Below are 20,356 nucleotides of genomic sequence, written 5' to 3' on the forward strand. Positions count from 1 at the left end.
ATGTTCTAAGGAAATGTACCTCTGAGCTAGCACCAATCCTTGCTTGCCAGTTTCACTTCTTTCTTAAAATCCCAGACTTTCCCTTCCTCTAGAAAGCATTCCATGCTGCAGGTCATTGCTCTAACATCTAATTATTACTCCATAGCTCTCATTTCTATCTCCATAGTCTTTGAAAGTCTCCAAAACTTTCACTTTCTCACACTTGGAATTTCATCCCCTTCTTTCAGATCACCAGAGCTAGATGCACTTATGCTTTTCTTTTCTGTGTGACTCACCTTTTGTCCTTTCTCAGGGATTTTGGTGAAAATTTTGGCATAACTTGACATCAAAGCATTTGACAAGATGTGCCATAAGTTTTTGCTTTCCAAATTTCCTTCCTTTGGTTTCACTGCTTCATGCTGCACTCTAATGCATAGTTTCCTCTCTGGCCATTCCATCTCATCAGTCCTTGATACAGTGACTTCCCCCTCCTTTCCTATCATTGGTGATGTTTCTCAGGGTTTTTACCCATTACCTACTGTCTTTCTTATCTCATATAAATGACCTTCTTTCTTCTATTTCTAATCTTATTCACTCTTCCTCTGGTGATTCCACTTTACATATTTCAACTCACTTGTCCTCCCTTCCTTCCTTTGATACTCATTCTCTTTTTCATACTGCTATATTTCCTTTCTCAGTTGAACCTGTGCAGCATTTCAGATTGGGGAACTAATAACCTATATCTCTTCATAAGAATCATTTGTTTCCCTTTGTTCATTTTCAAAACACCACATTTTAACCCTTTAATGATATAAACATGGTGGGGATAGTGATACCCTCCACTCTCTCTTGGAAACCCCAGATGACATGTCTGCTTCCCAAAAGCTGGGAGTTTTTTTTTGGGTGCTGTAATAATTTTTCTTGTAAGCTGCTGTGTCAAATCTACATGGGTTGTATTTGCCCAAGTATGGAATATCATTTGCACATTTGAGGTGACTCATCCTCCACCTCTTTATTAACTTGAGTGAATCAAAAGCCTTAAATCTTATTGATTCTCGTGATGCTGCCTCTCTTCACCCTTCCCTTTTCCTTATGTTGTAATATTGCCATTCTTTCTCTGTTCTGTAGGGTTTACTTTGGCATTGTTTTCATGAAGTGTCTGCATGTGTTCCCACCCCAAAGGTTTAGACCCTTGGCATGTGTTTGGCTGCGGTGTCCCACAGTTTCTGTTTGGAGAATAGCCCCTCAAGGATTGGTTGTCATGATACCTCCTCCTCCTCTCAAACAGCTGAGCTGTAGTAGCTGTAGAATTCTGGTCTTTCGTTTGTCTTTCCCTATTCACATAACCTTTTTTCTTTTAAAGAGTCCATTATACAAACACATGCAGAACCGATTTAAATTTCTACTTTCTTTCCCTTTGACTCTTATTTCACCCTAGATGACATTGATTGGGGCATATTTTGTACCATGCCACGTTGGTTACTGTAAATCAGTGGATTTCAATACTAGTATTAAATTGCCTCTTACCCATTTTTAAAGTTAAGTAAGTTTAAGTCATGTAGCCAGCTCTCATAGAATTTGATTTTCAGTCTAGGAACCACTTTGGTTGCACAACTCTGTACTCATTGCATTGTCTCTCATTTTTAAAGTACTGTAGGTCAACCAAACTGAACAGAGTATTTATGTTGGGGATACTCCCAATGAACTGAAAAATAAGGAGTAGGTTTTTAGACCTTCTAATGCCCTTTTGAATTTATACCTCTGTTTCTCTGCATTGCATACATAGCTTTGGGTCATCAGAGATGACCTGGGTCAGTCTATCTATCTATATCTTTCATGTCCATTCCCTCCAGGTACTCCAATCAAAGGGGTGGTTACAACAAAAGTGTCCACTTATCCCTGGCTTTACATGCTTCCTGCACATACTCCTGTCTTTGTCTGAATTTACCTTTTGAAGCCTAACAGAATGCATGATGTAGTTTGCCATCTTGTTTTTACTGTTGAGGTATGAAACTGTGCACTTAATGGTTTTTAGAATTCATTTGCCACTTATCCACCAAGTGCATTAGTTTGTCTATGTTAGTGTTAGGTGTAGATGTTCAAGTTTAGTTGTAGCTTATTTCCCAGCTTAGTATCAAATGCAAATTTTGTGTTACAATACAGCCCATTATTTGTCTTGGTCTATGTGAGAAAGAGAGCCAGTCCTAAGGCTGATCCCTATGGCATGCCACTTATTATATCTAGCCGTTCTGAGGCATGACTGTTAACATTTTATAATGCTCTGTGCCTCATAAGAAGAATCATGGAGGACTGCTTTGTGTATTCATGAGGTTTGGTTCCACCCCCCATTTGAAATACCAGTTGATGCATGATTCCATCTTTTATCCATAGGTGTCCCAAGCAACTTGACAACAAAGCTGGAAAAATATCTCAATCACCATCACTACTAAATCATCATAAGATGTAATGGCATTGTCATGGTGGGAAGCAAAGTTTACTTGCCGACTATTATTGTCATTTTAACAATAAAAGAAACAATGTGTGTTAATATATATATTTTTAATGAGAATCAGGTTATTTTTATCATTTATTCATGTAAAAATATAGTGTGTGTGTGTGTGTGATTGATACATAGATATTTAGATAATGAGTATGATGTATAAAAAGAATCTATTTTTTTCATACTTGTTTGCCATTTCCTACATTAGCAAGGTAACATTAGGAATAGATGAAGATGTGGCCTTTTTGCTCGTATCCGCTTTATCTGTCATGTGCAATGCAAAGAAACCACATCTCCCTCTCCAACAATCTGACCCCACTAGCAGTATCATACAAAATGTGAAAATGAAACATTCAGGCTGTGTAAAATTGCACCTGGAGAAAATCCATAGAGTTGGTCATGTGTTTATGTGTCTGTAGGATGAAGTGAATTTGATGGAATTTAGTGAAGATTAGAGAAAATATTTGGGATAGAGGAGAAAGAATAATGTCCATGTATTTTCTACAGATTGTAGAAGGCAACTAAGGGGGAGGAGTGGGTTGTTGGAAAAAATTACTTTCCAAAACAAGGAACAGAGCAAGGAGACAAGTGAGGACTTTTCCCTCGAAAGGCAATGTTATCTGTTTTTGACAGTACCTTACACACGTGGGAAATGGTGAGCATGTATGAAAAAAAGATAGAATTGAGCATATATTTCATGGATCAGGTAGGGATTTGTTAGTGGTACCATGTAAAGGCCTAACAGGAAGTGGTAGACAGTGGGACAAATATGAAAGATTTAGGTGTCATCATAAATGATAATCTATTTATCAGAAAACCAGTTGAGAAGATAATGCTATCAAGTGATGATTGGTATGATTATGAGAACTTTCTTTATGACAGAGATAGAAGCAGGTAGTTTTGGTAGGCACCCACCAACCAGGGAGGTATATTACCAGTACTAATGAGCCTGCATTTTAATAGATGTCGAGTTGTGCTCCTTTGACCCTGTTAGCTTTCTCTATCTACTTCACCCACTACTTGGACTGCTGGCATTCTGTCCACAAGCTTACAATCTCTCCTTGTCACACATTATGCTTGACAATGCTTTATTTATAAAACTTGTTCTTAACTCTTCTTCCTAACTCAGTATTTTTCTATGGGGAATGCTATGCACTAGTGCTGCCTTTTGGCAAAATTGTTGGAACAGTAGATACAAGTAGTAGGTAGCAACATTAGATAGGAGCAGTAGCTAGAAGTAGTACATAGGAGGCACTAAAGGCTAAGAAATGCCATTAGAGTTCACTAATTGTAGATACTTTGTTGCAGTGGCCCCCCTCCTTTAGGGAGTTCCAGTTGGAACAGGCAATAGTGATAAAAATAGTAGATAGGAGCATTAAAATAGAAGTAGTAGGTTTGAACATTAAGTCAGACATATTAAGTAATAGTAGATAGGGGGAACATTCGGTAAGAGTGTGAAAACACTGCATTAGAGTTGCACTCTTTGAGTGGCCTGTTAAGGGTGAGACACTGAAGGCTATGAAGCAGGACTGGTTATGGAGACTTTCTTGAGTTGGCTACCCCCTTGAAGTTCTCAAAGGGAACAGGCATCATAGATAACAAGAAAAATTTAATATTGCTGTGTTATGTGGTCACCAATGAAACAAATGAGAGACAATTCAGAAGCAATCAGGACCAGAACTGATAGGTTGAAACATATGGACTACTACAAAAGGCTGAAAGAACTGCAACTATATAGCTTAGAGAAGCAGAGAAAGATGTATGATAAGCTATTTGTGGCAACAAGTTTGTTACAAAAGAAAATATTTTGAAACTAAAAGGCTGTTAACGGAAGATGCAGTCTTTAAGTCTTCAAGAATACCATGTAACATAGAAAAAAAAGTCAGACAAAAATTTGTCAGTTTAGCCAGGAAGCTAGAACCATTAATTATTCACTCTACTGCTGGGAGAAATAAGAAACATGCATGGAACAACTGGAAAACATGATATGTGGTTGATATCCTTTCTAGTTGAACCAAGAATCGGTATGTATGTAATGCACGTGGTTGCTGATAAGAATAGTCATGCTCATCGAGCAAGACATGCTGTGAGCACTTCACACTTATCCCTGCCATTATGGCTAAATCTTGTTATGGGTAGGTACTTCCTCTTTCCCTTACAAGCTAGCCTGCTTACCCCTTGCCCTTGATATGTTTGACTTACTTGGTGTACAGTAGTTATCGCTATCTAGCTTTTATTCCAGACGCCATCATTTTTTAACTTGATCCCCCTCCCACACACACATGCACATGTAAATTTAGCTAAGTTCACATGCTTTTGACAAATGTGCATTTCAGCATGATATGCAAGTCTTTAGACAGATACTGTAGTGTGTAACAGAGCTCTCATATGAAATAATCTTTATTTCAGCAGATAAGAAAGGAGACAAGGCAGACAAGAAAGGAGACAAGAATCAAACAAAAGAAAAAGAAAAACAACCTCAAGAGACAAGTGATGATGTTGTTATCCTCAAAGATGTAAAGAAAGCATCAGGTAATGTAAAGTTTTGATCAAGTAATATGGTATTAAAGGGATGCTGAATGGATTAGACATGTTTAATTATATGGACATTTATACACTGAAAGTAGTTATGTGTTGAATATTGCTAATCATTTTGGTGTTACACACTCTTTGCCAACTTCTTTTTATTATTCTCTTAAATCAGAATGAAATCATTATTTTTTTTTAATTTTCCAAAAGAAGGAACAGAGAAGGGGGCCAGGTGAGGATATTCCCTCAAAGGCCCAGTTCTCTGTTCTTAACGCTACCTCGCTAACGCGGGAAATGGCGAATAGTTTGAAAGAAAAGAAATATTGAGGTGTGAGGTGGTTTGATCGAGTAAGCAATGAAAGGGCAAGAGAGATGTGTGGAAATAAAAAGAGCGTGGTTGAGAGAGCAGAAGAGGTTGTGTTGAAATAGTTTGGACATATGGAGAGAATGAGTGAGGAAAGATTGACAGAGAGGATATATGTGTCAGGTGGAGGGAACAAGGAGAAGCGGGAGACCAAATTGGAGGTAGAAGGATGGAGTGAAAAAGATTTTTAGCAATCGGAGCCTGAACATACAGGAGGGCGAATGACATGCAAGGAATAGAGTGAATCGGAATGATGTGGTATACTGGGGCGACGTGCTGTCAACCCCAGGGCATGTAAAGCATCTGGGGTAAGCCATGAAAAGGTCTTTGGGGTCTGGATGTGGATAGGGAGCTGTGGTTTCGATGCATTACATGTGACTGCTAGAGAATGAGTGTGAACAAATGTGGCCTTTTTTGTCTGTTTTCCTGGTGCTACCTCGCTGGAGTGGGGGGTAGTGATGCTGCTCCGTGTGGTATGGGGTAGCGACAGGAATGGATGAAGGCAAGTATGAATATGCACTATGGGGGTATGTATGTGTCTGTATATGTATGTATATGTTGATATGTATATGTATGTATATGTGCGTTTATGGAGGTTTATGTATATATATATATGTGTATATGAATGGATGGGACATTCTTCATCTGTTTCCTGGCACTACCTTGCTGACGCGGGAAACAGCGATTAGATATGATAAATAAAATGAATAAAAGATATTGTGATCCAGATTCCATTTGATAGGGCTCAAGCAGCAGTGTCTAAATCAGCCATTATTATTGGCTGGACCACTGAATAAGTAATGTAGTGTGTTTTCCTTAGTAGGGAATGTGCCAAGAAGTTAGGGAGTATGTGTTCAGTGCCTTCACTGTAGAGGTTCTAAAGGGGCTAGTTTGCATTCTTTTGAGATGGAGTGGCCTGGGAAGTGTCAGTTACCATTTACTGATGACATGGCTCTGGTTGCAGATTCAAGTGAGAAACTGCAGAAGCTGTTTTCTGAGTTTTGGAGGCTATGTGAAAGGAATAAGTTTAGAGTAAATATAGATAAAGTCGAGATAATAGATTTATCACTAGAGCCAGAGAGGCAATTTGGAGTGCGAGTTTGAATGGAGAGAACTTAAAGGAAATGGAGGGTTGGAGATACCTGAAAGTGGACATGGCAGTGAATGGATCCATGGGAGATGAAGTGAATCATAGCATGGGTGAGGAAGCAAGGGTCTTAGGCTCTTTCAGGAACATGTGTCTGTGAGAGCAAAGATAGACATGTTTGATGGTATAGTAGTCTTATCGATGTTTTACAGCAGAGAGGTGTGGGCCCTGAATAGCAAAGCACAGAAGAGGGTGAATGTGTTCGAAATGAAATGTTAGAGGACATTATGTGGTGTGAGGAATGTTGATTGAATAAGAAATGATAGGATAAGAGAGAGGTTTGGTAGTAGAAAGAATATGTATGAAAGAGCTGAAGAAGGTGGGTTGAAATGGTTTGGACTTATGGAGAGAATGTGTTGGAAGTGGAAGGAACAAGGAAATCCTGAAACCTAGGATGAGTGGGAAGGATAGAGTGAAAAGATGCTTTGAATGTTTTGGGCCTGAGTTTGCAGGAGGATGTAAGGTATACAAGTGATAAAGCAGAGTGAATTGGATTGATGTAAGTGGGGTGGGAGGTTACGTCAGTGGACTGCATCAGTGCCTGTAAACAGTCATGGGAAACCATGGAAAGGTCTATGGGGGTATGGTTTTAGATGGTGGGGTTTGTGGTGTATTGTTTTGTACTTGGCAGCAGGAGAGTGGATAGGTGCGAATTAGGTCATTTATTTGTGGGGTCTTGGCAATACCATGCCTATGTGGGAAATGGCAAACAAATGTGCAAAAAATGTTTGTTTAGTGTACTTGGTAAATTGTATGGGAGAGTGGTGATTGAGAGGGTGTTGCTATGCACAAAGCATCAGATTGGGAAGGAACAGTGTGTTTTCAGGTATTTAATTTGAAGAATTGGTGAGTGAGAAAGAAGAATTTTTATATAATCTTTAGAAAGTGTATGATAAAGTTGATAGAGATGCTTTGTGGAAGGTGATATATGAGAATGTTGTGTGGGAGAAAAGCTGTTAGAAGCAGTGACGAGTTTTTATCAAAAGAGTAAGGCTAGAAAGGAGGATGAGGGTTCCAGTTGAGGATGAGCCTTTAGCAAGGTTGTGTGATAGCACCACGGGTGTTTAGTTTGTTTATGGATGGAATGGTGTGGGAATGAATGTGAGGGATTTAGGGAGAGGGGCAGGTCTGTAGTGTGCCAAGAGTCAAGGGGACCTGGAAGATGAGTCATTTACTGTTTACTGATGACATAGTACTGATCATAGATTTGATTGAGAAATGGCAAAAGTTGATTTTTTAATTTGGGTTAGTGTATGAAAGGAGAAAGTTGAGTGTTATTAAAAGCAAGGGGTATTAGGTTTAGCATTGCCAAGACACAGGCTAGTTAGAGTGTGAGTTTGAATAAAGAAAGTGGAGCATGGAAGATACCTAGGAGTGGACATGGCAATGTATGGAACTGTGGAGGGTATAGGGTTGATAAGGGGAATAAACTGGGCCTGTTGAGTGTGTGGAAAGATAGGTCACAATGGGTATGTTTGGTGGTATAGTAGTCCCAACATTGTGTAAGGATGTGAGGCATGATTCTTAGATGATAAAGTGCAGAAGCTGGCAGAAATGGAGGAAATGAAATATCTGAGGAGAGTATGTGGTGTGAGGAGAGATGACTGATTAAGAAATGATAGGGTAAGTGAGAAATGTGTAAGTTTGAGGAGTATGTATGAGAGCTGAAAAGGATGTGCTGAAATGATTTGGAGACATGGAAAGGATAAGTGAGTAGAGAATAAGTACATGGGAAACTAAGGTGGAGATAGAAGGACTGAGGGAATAATACTATGGGTGCTCAAATTCTGAACATGAAAGAGGGTGTGAGGCATTAATGGGACAGGTGTGAGTAAGGGGAATGTGGTATTACAGGGGTAGTGTGCTCTCAGTGGGTTGAATCGGGGCATGTAAAGTAGTCAAAGAAAATATTGGTAAGATCTGTCATAGATAGGGGCTGTGATCTCATTGCATTATACATAGCAGGTAGAGAAAGAATGTGAGCAAATGAGAACACTATTCATCTGATTCTAGGACAAATATTTTTTTATGGGAAACTGAGAACTTTTGAAGAGCTTGCTTAATTGACAGACATATCACACAGATATAATGATAATAATTGGATGAATATAATTTCATGTGACTAAAATAAACATGTAACTAATTAGGAAAGTAAGCAGGTGAATACTTAAATTTTGTAAAAGTTTTTTTGCATTCCCCCACTGCATAAAGCTTTTGGTCCTGAAATACAGATTGCAATGCTGTGAAGTAAGGGTTACCCTGTAAAGGGGTTAGCAGGTACGTAGTATCCATATTCAGCATATGTGCACATCCATTTTTCTTGTATATTTACTAAACATACCCTCTCAGGTAATCAGAATTTTTTTTATGTTTTGTCCATATGAGGAAACTCCCTTATAACTACAGTTAAATTCAAAAATGATTTATAGTATTCTTTTAATTCATTTCATTACCTTGTACATATGTATGAATTCCTTTACTTGAAATGGTTTTCAATTAATGAAAAATCTTCTCTTTCTTAGGACAAGGATTCCAGAAAAGAAATTATCGGCCTGGACCAAACTCACGTCGTAGGAGTAGTTCAAAGTCTCCCTCCAAATCACTCTCACCGAAAAGGAGGACTCGTTCAAGATCGCCATCACCCAGGAGGAGAAAGTCTCGTTCACCGTCTAGCAAGCGAATGTAAGACTTGTTTTCATTTTGTTCTATCTTTTGATTGAAATGCATTAATATTCATTTGGTAAAATAATTATTGCTGAGTGCAAGACATATGAAAGTCTTAAGATTACCCACCTAGGTATTAGGAGGGTTAATGATAGCTGCATAGTAAGCCAGTTCTTTATTGGTTGTCAGTAGACCCAGTTAACTGTCATATCTTTCTGCCTCATCCAAAAATTGAATGCTGGTATTGTCCACAAATATACAATGTCTCCTTCTAATACAGAACACATGACAACACTTGAATCACATAACTCGTTTTACATAAATACAGTTAGTGTTATGCACTAGCCCTGCCTTTTGGCTAAATGTGGTAGGAGCAATAGATAACAGTAGTAGATAGGAACATTGGGTACAACGTTAGGTAGAAATATTTGGCAGGAAATCTAGGTGGGAACATTATGTAGAAGTAATAGGTTGGAACATCAGGCAGGATCATGAGGTAGAAGTAGTTGTTAGGAAGAATAGGTAGAAGCCTGTGCTGGAGTTGCCATCTGCCTGAGGCCTGTTAGGGTGAAGCATAAAAGGTTAAGAAGCAGCACTGGAGCTCACCAGTTATGAAGATTCCCTTAACTCTAAGGAAATGGGCATCAGATGTATAGATAGAAAATGGTTTAGTTAAAAAAAGATCTCCCCAGACTAAGACTTTACAGTTTTTATCAAATTGATACCCCCTTCTTCCCTCCACATTACCCATAAGTTATTCTCCTTCTATATTCCCAGTTCCCAATTATTCTGTTTCTTCCCTTTCACTTCTTTTAATGGCATCTCTCTTGTACTTTTTTTATCAAGGGTATTTATTGCAAACTAATTTTGAATTTGAATGTCAGTTATTATTTTTTGTTTCTTTAATTTCTAGAAAGAGCAGTCGTCATTCACCACCAAAGGAATCTGGTATTCGTTCCCAAACTGGAGACAGGAAAAGAAGGTACTCAAGATCACCAGGGTCTCGTTCTCGCAGTCACTCAAGGTCTCGTTCCAGGGGAACTCGCATTCGTCGCAGTCATTCTAGATCACACTCCAGGGGTCCACGCAGTCATCGCAGGTCTCGTAGTCGCTCTCGGTCTAGACAGAGATCAGCACAGAAAAGGTATGGGATAACTTCTGAAAATTTTTAAATAGATAAGCAGATGTTTTGATAAGGGCATCACTTAAGGAAGCCAAAGGGTCCCATGTTTGTTCCTTGTGGCTGGAGTGTGGTGATTGTCCCTAATGATGCTTGTCAAGGAATTCCACAAACTTTGGAATGAAAAGTTTCTCATTTCAAGCTTAATGGCTTGGTTGACATTAGTTTTTAAAATAGATTAATGACATAGACATTGAACTGTTCTTCAAGATATGTTGGGATAGAACAACCAGAGAACATAACATGAAATTAAGCAAGAAATTTGTTAAAGAATGTGGAAAAAAGGACGTGTTTAGAAAAAGAGTATGGATCAATGTAATTAAATGACTGAAGAACACCTTGCATAAATTTAAGAAATTGTGTGATGGTAGAGAATGTTGGAACATGAGTGTAAAACTCCCTTTCTGTAATATACTGAGACATGCCATCAGCAAACAAAGCCAACTTGTCTCCTCCCTTCCCCCACCCTCCAACAAATTGTAAACTTGTCCTCTCCAAGACCCTTGCATTTTGCTCCCTTGCCTCCCCATCCATAAACTGATTAAATAGGCTTGATGACATCACACACTCCTGATGTAGATACAAGTTCACGGAAACAAAAACTCACCCTCCTTTGGTCCTACTTATACACACGCATTACTCCCTTGATAGTAACTTCGTTGCTTCAAGTAACTATCCTCCTAAAACACTTACTTGTAACACCTTCTAGAGAGCATTTCTTTCAGCACTATCTTACTGTTTTTTTCCAGTATTTCTCACTTATTTCTTCAAAGTAAATACCTAATCCAGACACCCTGTACACTCTTGAAACTACATTGTTCCTCCCTAGTATGATGCTTTTGTGTTTGCCCTTTCAGTCACCACTCTGCCATACAACTTGCCAGGTACACCTAGCAACTGCCAATACAACTTACTGGGTATACCTAGCAAACTTATATACCTTTATGTTCAATCTTTCACATTTGTCTCCCTCATACTGTATCAATATACATACATTCCACCAATCATCAGGATCCTCACCTTGAGCCATATATACATTGAATACCCTAACAAACCAGTCAGCAACACTCACCCATGTTCTTAAGAAATTCATCTCTTGTCTCATCCCTTCAAGCTGCTTTACCACACTCATCTTACATAAGGCATTCACCACCTCTTCTCTTTGCACCAAGCTACTTACCATGATTATCTTGCTTTACATTCCTCGAAGTCCAAAGCATCTATGTTCAAAATACTCTTTCCATCTCATTTTCCACCTCCTTATCTGCACCCCTTACTGATGCTCCCATTTTTTCCCTTATTCACCTTTTAAAACATTTATCGTCTTTGAATTTAGTTGATACTATCTTATTTGCCCTTTTTATCAGCTGCACTCTCCTTTTGACCTTCAGCAGCTTCCTCTTATACATCTAATCACTTGCACTCTATCCCTGTAGGTAATGCCCATGCTACTCATGTCTTTTTCACTGTTAGCTTAACTTCCTCATCTCACCATTCACTACCTCTTTCTTAAATACCCACATCTCACCTTCCACATGTAAGAAACCTCTCCTGAACGAAGACTGGTTGGTTGGAGTGTTCATATGAATGGAGAGAAGCTTAATGAAGTTAAAGTTTTTTAATACTTGGGAAGCTGAAATTAGGCACAGGATGGGTTAGGGGAATAAGGTCCTGGATGCTCATTGAAGAGTATGTGGAAGAGTGCTCACTCTCTTTTCGGGCAAAGATGTCATAGTGTATAATAGTTTTACTGGAGTATGGATGCAAGGCATGGGACCAAGGTACAGCAGAGGGGGAATGTTTTGAAAATTATATGTTTAAGGACAGTATATGGTTTAAGGAGAGTGGAACGATTAAGAAATGTAGTGTTTGGAAGAATATTATGTGAGAACTGAAGTGTGTGTTCTGACATGTTTTGATGTGTAGGGAGTATGAGTGAGAAAGTTGACAAGGAGGATATGTATGATAGAAGAGGGAACATGGGGAGGGGAGAACAAACAAGTTGGAAGGATGTAATGTAAAAGGTTTTGAGTGCTCAGGATTTGAAGATGTACAAAGGCATACAGCATGTACATGATGGAGTGAATTGGATTGATGGGAATATAAGGCTGACATTCTATCAATGGACTGAACTGGAGCAGTCAGGGCAGCAAAGGATTCAGGAGAAACCATGGAAGGGTCTTTAATGCCTGTTAAGGATGAGGAGCTCTAGTTTTGGTTGCATTATTCATGACGTCATGAGTGGATGTGAGCAAATAAGGCCATTTCTTACCCATTACTGGAGCTACCTCGCTTATGTTGGAAATGGTGAATAATTTTAAAGAAAAGTTGTATAACCATCAATTGAGTCCATCAATTAGCAATGTGAGTTTATTTGATCCTTTTTACAGCAGGAGCCCCTAGATAGGGGGTCCTGGGGATGTACATTAATAGTATATGTGATTGTAATTTTTTATTTTTCATGCTTGTTTGCTGCATCCTATGTTAGCAAGTTAGCTCCAAGAACAGGCAAAGAACAACCTCCTTTGTTGACATATACTTAACCAGTTAGAGGGGCCTTGGGGTTGTTTATGAATAGATAATTGTAATGTAAATGAGTTAAAAGATGTGTGAATGTGTTTTGAGTATTAGGTGAAATATTTTTCCAGAATTGACAAACACTAATTATATTGCCATTTTGTATGAAAGTAGTGTTTATATTTTTGTACAACTCCAGGGGATAAGAGTGAGTGCTCAAATTACAGAGGTATAAGTTTGTTGAGTATTCCTGGTAAGTTATATGGGAGGGTATTGATTGAGAGGGTGAAGGCATGTACAGAGCATCAGATTGGGGAAGAGCAGTGTGGTTTCAGAAGTGGTAGAGGATGTGTGGATCAGGTGTTTGCTTTGAAGAATGTATGTGAGAAATACTTAGAAAAGCAAATGGATTTGTATGTAGCATTTATTGATCTGGAGAAGGCATATGATAGAGTTGATAGAGATGCTCTGTGGAAGGTATTAAGAATATATGGTGTGGGAGGAAAGTTGTTAGAAGCAGTGAAAAGTTTTTATCGAGGATGTAAGGCATGTGTACGTGTAGGAAGAGAGGAAAGTGATTGGTTCTCAGTGAATGTAGGTTTGCAGCAGGGGTGTGTGATGTCTCCATGGTTGTTTAATTTGTTTATGGATGGGGTTGTTAGGGAGGTAAATGCAAGAGTTTTGGAAAGAGGGGAAAGTATGAAGTCTGTTGGGGATGAGAGAGCTTGGGAAGTGAGTCAGTTGTTGTTCGCTGATGATACAGCGCTGGTGGCTGATTCATGTGAGAAACTGCAGAAGCTGGTGACTGAGTTTGGAAAAGTGTGTGGAAGAAGAAAGTTAAGAGTAAATGTGAATAAGAGCAAGGTTATTAGGTACAGTAGGGTTGAGGGTCAAGTCAATTGGGAGGTGAGTTTGAATGGAGAAAAACTGGAGGAAGTGAAGTGTTTTAGATATCTGGGAGTGGATCTGGCAGCGGATGGAACCATGGAAGCGGAAGTGGATCATAGGGTGGGGGAGGGGGCGAAAATCCTGGGGGCCTTGAAGAATGTGTGGAAGTCGAGAACATTATCTCGGAAAGCAAAAATGGGTATGTTTGAAGGAATAGTGGTTCCAACAATGTTGTATGGTTGCGAGGCGTGGGCTATAGATAGAGTTGTGCGCAGGAGGATGGATGTGCTGGAAATGAGATGTTTGAGGACAATGTGTGGTGTGAGGTGGTTTGATCGAGTGAGTAACGTAAGGGTAAGAGAGATGTGTGGAAATAAAAAGAGCGTGGTTGAGAGAGCAGAAGAGGGTGTTTTGAAGTGGTTTGGGCACATGGAGAGGATGAGTGAGGAAAGATTGACCAAGAGGATATATGTGTCGGAGGTGGAGGGAACAAGGAGAAGAGGGAGACCAAATTGGAGGTGGAAAGATGGAGTGAAAAAGATTTTGTGTGATCGGGGCCTGAACATGCAGGAGGGTGAAAGGAGGGCAAGGAATAGAGTGAATTGGAGCGATGTGGTATACCGGGGTTGACGTGCTGTCAGTGGATTGAAGCAGGGCATGTGAAGCGTCTGGGGTAAACCATGGAAAGCTGTGTAGGTATGTATATTTGCGTGTGTGGACGTATGTATATACATGTGTATGGGGGGGGGTTGGGCCATTTCTTTCGTCTGTTTCCTTGCGCTACCTCGCAAACGCGGGAGACAGCGTCAAAGTATAATAAAAAAAATAATAGATATACAACTCCAGGGCCCCTTTAATGAGTAAAGTGTATGAAGAGCTTAAATAAAACTTCTTAAGTTTGTATTCCCGACTTTCAAGTTGGAAGGGTTTTAGGGAGAGAGAATTACAGAGCTTTGATGTTCTAAAAAAGGAAATCGAAATCCATTTAACACTGTTTCTCAGTAATTCACTTTCCACCTATCTGTACAGGCATCCATGCTTACATATTTAGTTTTGATTTTTATATGTAGGCCTGAAAGATGGTTCCGACGAAGCCCAGTACCGAGAAGAAGGGAATCTTCAGAAGAACGAAGTAAACGTGTTGCAGAAAGAAAGTTACAGGACTTTAGGGAAGTGGAAATACGATTAAAGGCTCGACACAAAAATGAACAGGTATGTACAAGCAGCATATGTGATATACAATATTGAAAGTCACATCTTCATTCTTGAGTTTGTATTATTGATATTGTTCTATAATCCTATCTTTATTTCAACAGGTAGTTTATGAGAAAAATCCAGAATCTCATCCTCAGTACACCCAGGAATGGAAGATGTTTTGGGAACATCGTTGCCAGCAGCTGGTAAAGCAAGGCTTAAATCCATTTCAGTATGATTTTAAGAGTGAATGGGCCTTGTTTTGGCCACAGCGCATGAGGGAACTGTTGGCCATTGAATATAAGTCTAAGAGAAATTCGCTTCTTGCAAGGTTTAACATGGAAGATCCTGATGAGAGTAATGTTGAAACAAATAAGACTACAAACAGTGAAACTAATCCATCATGGAATTCAGCAGGGGCAAAACGGGATACAATTAGTCGCATTGATAGATCTCCAAGTCCATGGGAAGGTGATAGTATAAGTGGTGCAAAAGTGAAAAATCCGTCTCCTCCAGCAGGAATAAGAATGTCTAATTCAGTGACTGGTGCTCCACCACAGAATGTAGAACCTTCTGCTAAAAAGTTTGAGGATGAATTTTCAGTTTTAGGGACTTTAAAACTTTTGAATGAACTAGAAGATCAACTTGGTTCCTTTGGTCCTGCCATTACAACCCTACTTGGTAAGGCTGTTGACTGTAGTCAGAAAGGAGGTGATGCATTGGAATTGTTTAAAGATCCAGATAATTTAGTTTTAGTACGTTATGCAAGAGAAAAGTTGTCATCTCAAATTTCTGCAGGAATCTTAGGGGTAAATGCTTTAGTTTGCACACAGATGGCTGTTGAAAGAGCAATGTGGCTGCAGTCGCAAGCTGAAAAATTAACTAATGAAGGGAAATACCTTGGTTTAGATATAGCTAGTATTGCAAGGGCAACGTTAGGTAAAGATACTGTACAGATTGCCCAGTTCATTGCCCAACATTTGTTACAGGTTGGCAAATCAAATGCTAGTGAAGAAGACTTGCAGAACATTTTGTTTGCTGTTTCATCTGCTCATACAAAGAGTGTTGTTGAACACGCAGCAAAACAGACTCAAGGTGGGGTTGATGTTCCTGCAGGACCTGTTAGTAGTTCATATGCAGCTGCTAATACAGAAGGTATTCCACAAAAAACAGATACTGCAACAGGCATTCCACAGAAAGCACCCACTGTAGTGGGCATTCCACAGAAAGCACCCACCTCATCCAACCAAGAATCACAGAGACCTAAACCATTGTTTCCATCAGCCATGTCTGCGCAAGCAACCAATAGTGCAAATGATAGTAAATCTTCAGACACAAAAAGTGCTGGGTTATCCATGTTGCAGTCAGCATATGATGATGAAAATGCCAAAGATATGGAGAAGTTATCAATAGAAGACTTGCAATCACTTTTGGGAAATTTCCGCTCCTTAGTGCCAGAGGAACAACAAGCTCTCACTGCATACCTTAAAAAACTTGAAGCAACTGATAGTAAGAAAGTAATGAAGTTGCGTGAAGAAATGCAGAAGAGTGCCAAAAATGCAGCAAAAATGGCAAAGCCTACAGCAAGCACTACTGTAAATTCACATCGGCCTTCAACAGGGTTGAATAAGGATGCACAACATCCTGGCTCAGATATTCCTACAGGGCAGCAACCTGCTCAGGCAGTTCCTCCACCCCAACTGGTATATTCAGGGTCACAAAATAAGGTTGAAATATCTAAACCACCTCAAAATTATGTTTCTGGAGAAAATAATCTCCATTCAAGATCACCTCTGAGTATAAGTGAAGCATTTAGAGAATTTGCATCTTCTGACTATCAGACCAATAATCCCCAAGACAATGTTTCATTTGGAGACACACAAAACACAGGGTCTCGTAGGCCATTTATGGAAAAGGAAGGTCCAAGCTATTCTGGGCTAGACACTTCACACCAAAGATATCAAGAGCCAGGTAATCAAGATTACTTTTATAGAGATCGCAATAAGCCATTAGGGCCAGAGGGCCCTCACAAATATGGTATGCCAAACTACTACTCAAATTACAACAAAGGTTACCCACCCCGAGGGAATCAGTTTCCTAATAATCCTAATCGACCAGATGAAGAAAATTGGTTTAATGATAGGCCTCGTCATTCATATGGTCCACCAAGCCATTTCTAGTCAAGAGGAGACCACCTGTTGGAGGACCTTCATGGGTATGACCAGCTTATCAGGAACCATGGTTATTTTCACCTTCAGCCATCCCATCATAATATTTCTCTTTTGTATTCTTCAAAATTGATTTAGAATTGATATGAGCATTAAACTGTATATTTAGCATAGTACATGATAGAAATTTAGCTTAATATGTGCCCATAATGTGTTTGTATAGAACCAATATACACTTTGGTTATTTTAAAACTTGCAACAGAAGTATAGTATGTATAAATATTTTAGGGCCACAGATGATTTTAAGCATCCCTGAAGTGAAAATGGCAATTCATGTTTCTGCATTTGTAATATTGATTGTTAACAGGAAAGATGTATATACCGTACACAGTGGAAAGAAAGATTTTGAGTTATGTAAACGTGCATCTATAATCATAAGCGATATGATTCCATTTATTTTCATTTTATGATGAAATGCGAGATAAAGGGTTAGGTATGTTACCTTAATGTGATTTATCATGTTTTTAATAAAAATTTAAGTTTGGACCTTTATTATTAAAGAGACATTTTCAGATCACATGTATGGTGGTTGGTCTTTCATTTTAGATGGTCTAGGTCTAGAATTGTGAATAAAACATGAATGTGCTTTTGAGAAAGAAAAGTACAAAACTTACCCACCAAGTTTTGCTAAAATTGAGTTATGAGTTACCATTGGGTTTTACTGCTTCATACATTCCACAATAAATATTGCTAAAGTGAGGCAATTTAGGGATGCTCGTAGAGTGAAGTGATAGATTCTGCTTCAGTGAAGAGATGTATAATATGCAGAGTAAAAACATTGTGGAAGAAGAGGAACAGAATGATGAAATAAGGATGTAAAGTTTTTTGAGATAAAAGAGTTCAGATGAAGCACTTATCTCCTTGCACATTTAAGTTGATTGAAGTGGCACTAGAAGTTTCCATTCTTGCCACCTTCACCTTTCACTGGCAATCTATTTATTTATTTATTATACTTTGTCGCTGTCTCCCGCGTTTGCGAGGTAGCGCAAGGAAACAGACGAAAGAAATGGCCCAACCCCCCCCCATACACATGTATATACATACGTCCACACACGCAAATATACATACCTACACAGCTTTCCATGGTTTACCCCAGACGCTTCACATGCCTTGCTTCAATCCACTGACAGCACGTCAACCCCGGTATACCACATCGCTCCAATTCACTCTATTCCTTGCCCTCCTTTCACCCTCCTGCATGTTCAGGCCCCGATCACACAAAATCTTTTTCACTCCATCTTTCCACCTCCAATTTGGTCTCCCTCTTCTCCTTGTTCCCTCCACCTCCGACACATATATCCTCTTGGTCAATCTTTCCTCACTCATCCTCTCCATGTGCCCAAACCACTTCAAAACACCCTCTTCTGCTCTCTCAACCACGCTCTTTTTATTTCCACACATCTCTCTTACCCTTACGTTACTCACTCGATCAAACCACCTCACACCACACATTGTCCTCAAACACTCATTTCCAGCACATCCATCCTCCTGCGCACAACTCTATCCATAGCCCACGCCTCGCAACCATACAACATTGTTGGAACCACTATTCCTTCAAACATACCCATTTTTGCTTTCCGAGATAATGTTCTCGACTTCCACACATTCTTCAAGGCCCCCAGGATTTTCGCCCCCTCCCCCACCCTATGATCCACTTCCGCTTCCATGGTTCCATCCGCTGCCAGATCCACTCCCAGATATCTAAAACACTTCACTTCCTCCAGTTTTTCTCCATTCAAACTCACCTCCCAATTGACTTGACCCTCAACCCTACTGTACCTAATAACCTTGCTCTTATTCACATTTACTCTTAACTTTCTTCTTCCACACACTTTTCCAAACTCAGTCACCAGCTTCTGCAGTTTCTCACATGAATCAGCCACCAGCGCTGTATCATCAGCGAACAACAACTGACTCACTTCCCAAGCTCTCTCATCCCCAACAGACTTCATACTTGCCCTCTTTCCAAAACTCTTGCATTTACCTCCCTAACAACCCCATCCATAAACAAATTAAACAACCATGGAGACATCACACACCCCTGCCGCAAACCTACATTCACTGAGAACCAATCACTTTCCTCTCTTCCTACACGTACACATGCCTTACATCCTCGATAAAAACTTTTCACTGCTTCTAACAACTTTCCTCCCACACCATATATTCTTAATACCTTCCACAGAGCATCTCTATCAACTCTATCATATGCCTTCTCCAGATCCATAAATGCTACATACAAATCCATTTGCTTTTCTAAGTATTTCTCACATACATTCTTCAAAGCAAACACCTGATCCACACATCCTCTACCACTTCTGAAACCACACTGCTCTTCCCCAATCTGATGCTCTGTACATGCCTTCACCCTCTCAATCAATACCCTCCCATATAATTTACCAGGAATACTCAACAAACTTATACCTCTGTAATTTGAGCACTCACTCTTATCCCCTTTGCCTTTGTACAATGGCACTATGCACGCATTCCGCCAATCCTCAGGCACCTCACCATGAGTCATACATACATTAAATAACCTTACCAACCAGTCAACAATACAGTCACCCCCTTTTTTAATAAATTCCACTGCAATACTATCCAAACCTGCTGCCTTGCCGCTTTCATCTTCCGCAAAGCTTTCACTACCTCTTCTCTGTTTACCAAATCATTTTCCCTAACCCTCTCACTTTGCACACCACCTCGACCAAAACACCCTATATCTGCCACTCTATCATCAAACACATTCAACAAACCTTCAAAATACTCACTCCATCTCCTTCTCACATCACCACTACTTGTTATCACCTCCCCATTTGTGCCCTTCACTGAAGTTCCCATTTGCTCCCTTGTCTTACGCACTTTATTTACCTCCTTCCAGAACATCTTTTTATTCTCCCTAAAATTTAATGATACTCTCTCACCCCAACTCTCATTTGCCCTTTTTTTCACCTCTTGCACCTTTCTCTTGACCTCCTGTCTCTTTCCTTTATACATCTCCCACTCAATTGCATTTTTTCCCTGCAAAAATCGTCCAAATGCCTCTCTCTTCTCTTTCACTAATACTCTTACTTCTTCATCCCACCACTCACTACCCTTTCTAATCAACCCACCTCCCACTCTTCTCATGCCACAAGCATCTTTTGCGCAATCCATCACTGATTCCCTAAAT

The 20,356-nt window shown here is 39.6% G+C and overlaps 1 protein-coding gene across 1 annotated transcript in view; it reads left to right on the plus strand.

The window, feature by feature from the left end:
* The window catches only part of LOC139752557 (uncharacterized), a 72,965-nt gene extending 55,289 nt beyond the window's left edge, over positions 1 to 17,676 (plus strand). The window contains exons 9-13 of the mRNA XM_071668320.1: positions 4,889 to 5,011; positions 9,042 to 9,201; positions 10,097 to 10,327; positions 14,839 to 14,980; positions 15,085 to 17,676. Coding sequence (XP_071524421.1) covers positions 4,889 to 5,011; positions 9,042 to 9,201; positions 10,097 to 10,327; positions 14,839 to 14,980; positions 15,085 to 17,142 — 2,714 coding nt within the window. The 3' untranslated portion in view covers positions 17,143 to 17,676. The remainder of the gene's footprint in view (positions 1 to 4,888; positions 5,012 to 9,041; positions 9,202 to 10,096; positions 10,328 to 14,838; positions 14,981 to 15,084) is intronic.
* Positions 17,677 to 20,356: the final 2,680 nt, after the last annotated feature.

The sequence above is a fragment of the Panulirus ornatus genome, chromosome 13, assembly GCF_036320965.1.
Source record: "Panulirus ornatus isolate Po-2019 chromosome 13, ASM3632096v1, whole genome shotgun sequence".
Lineage (NCBI taxonomy): Eukaryota > Metazoa > Arthropoda > Malacostraca > Decapoda > Palinuridae > Panulirus > Panulirus ornatus.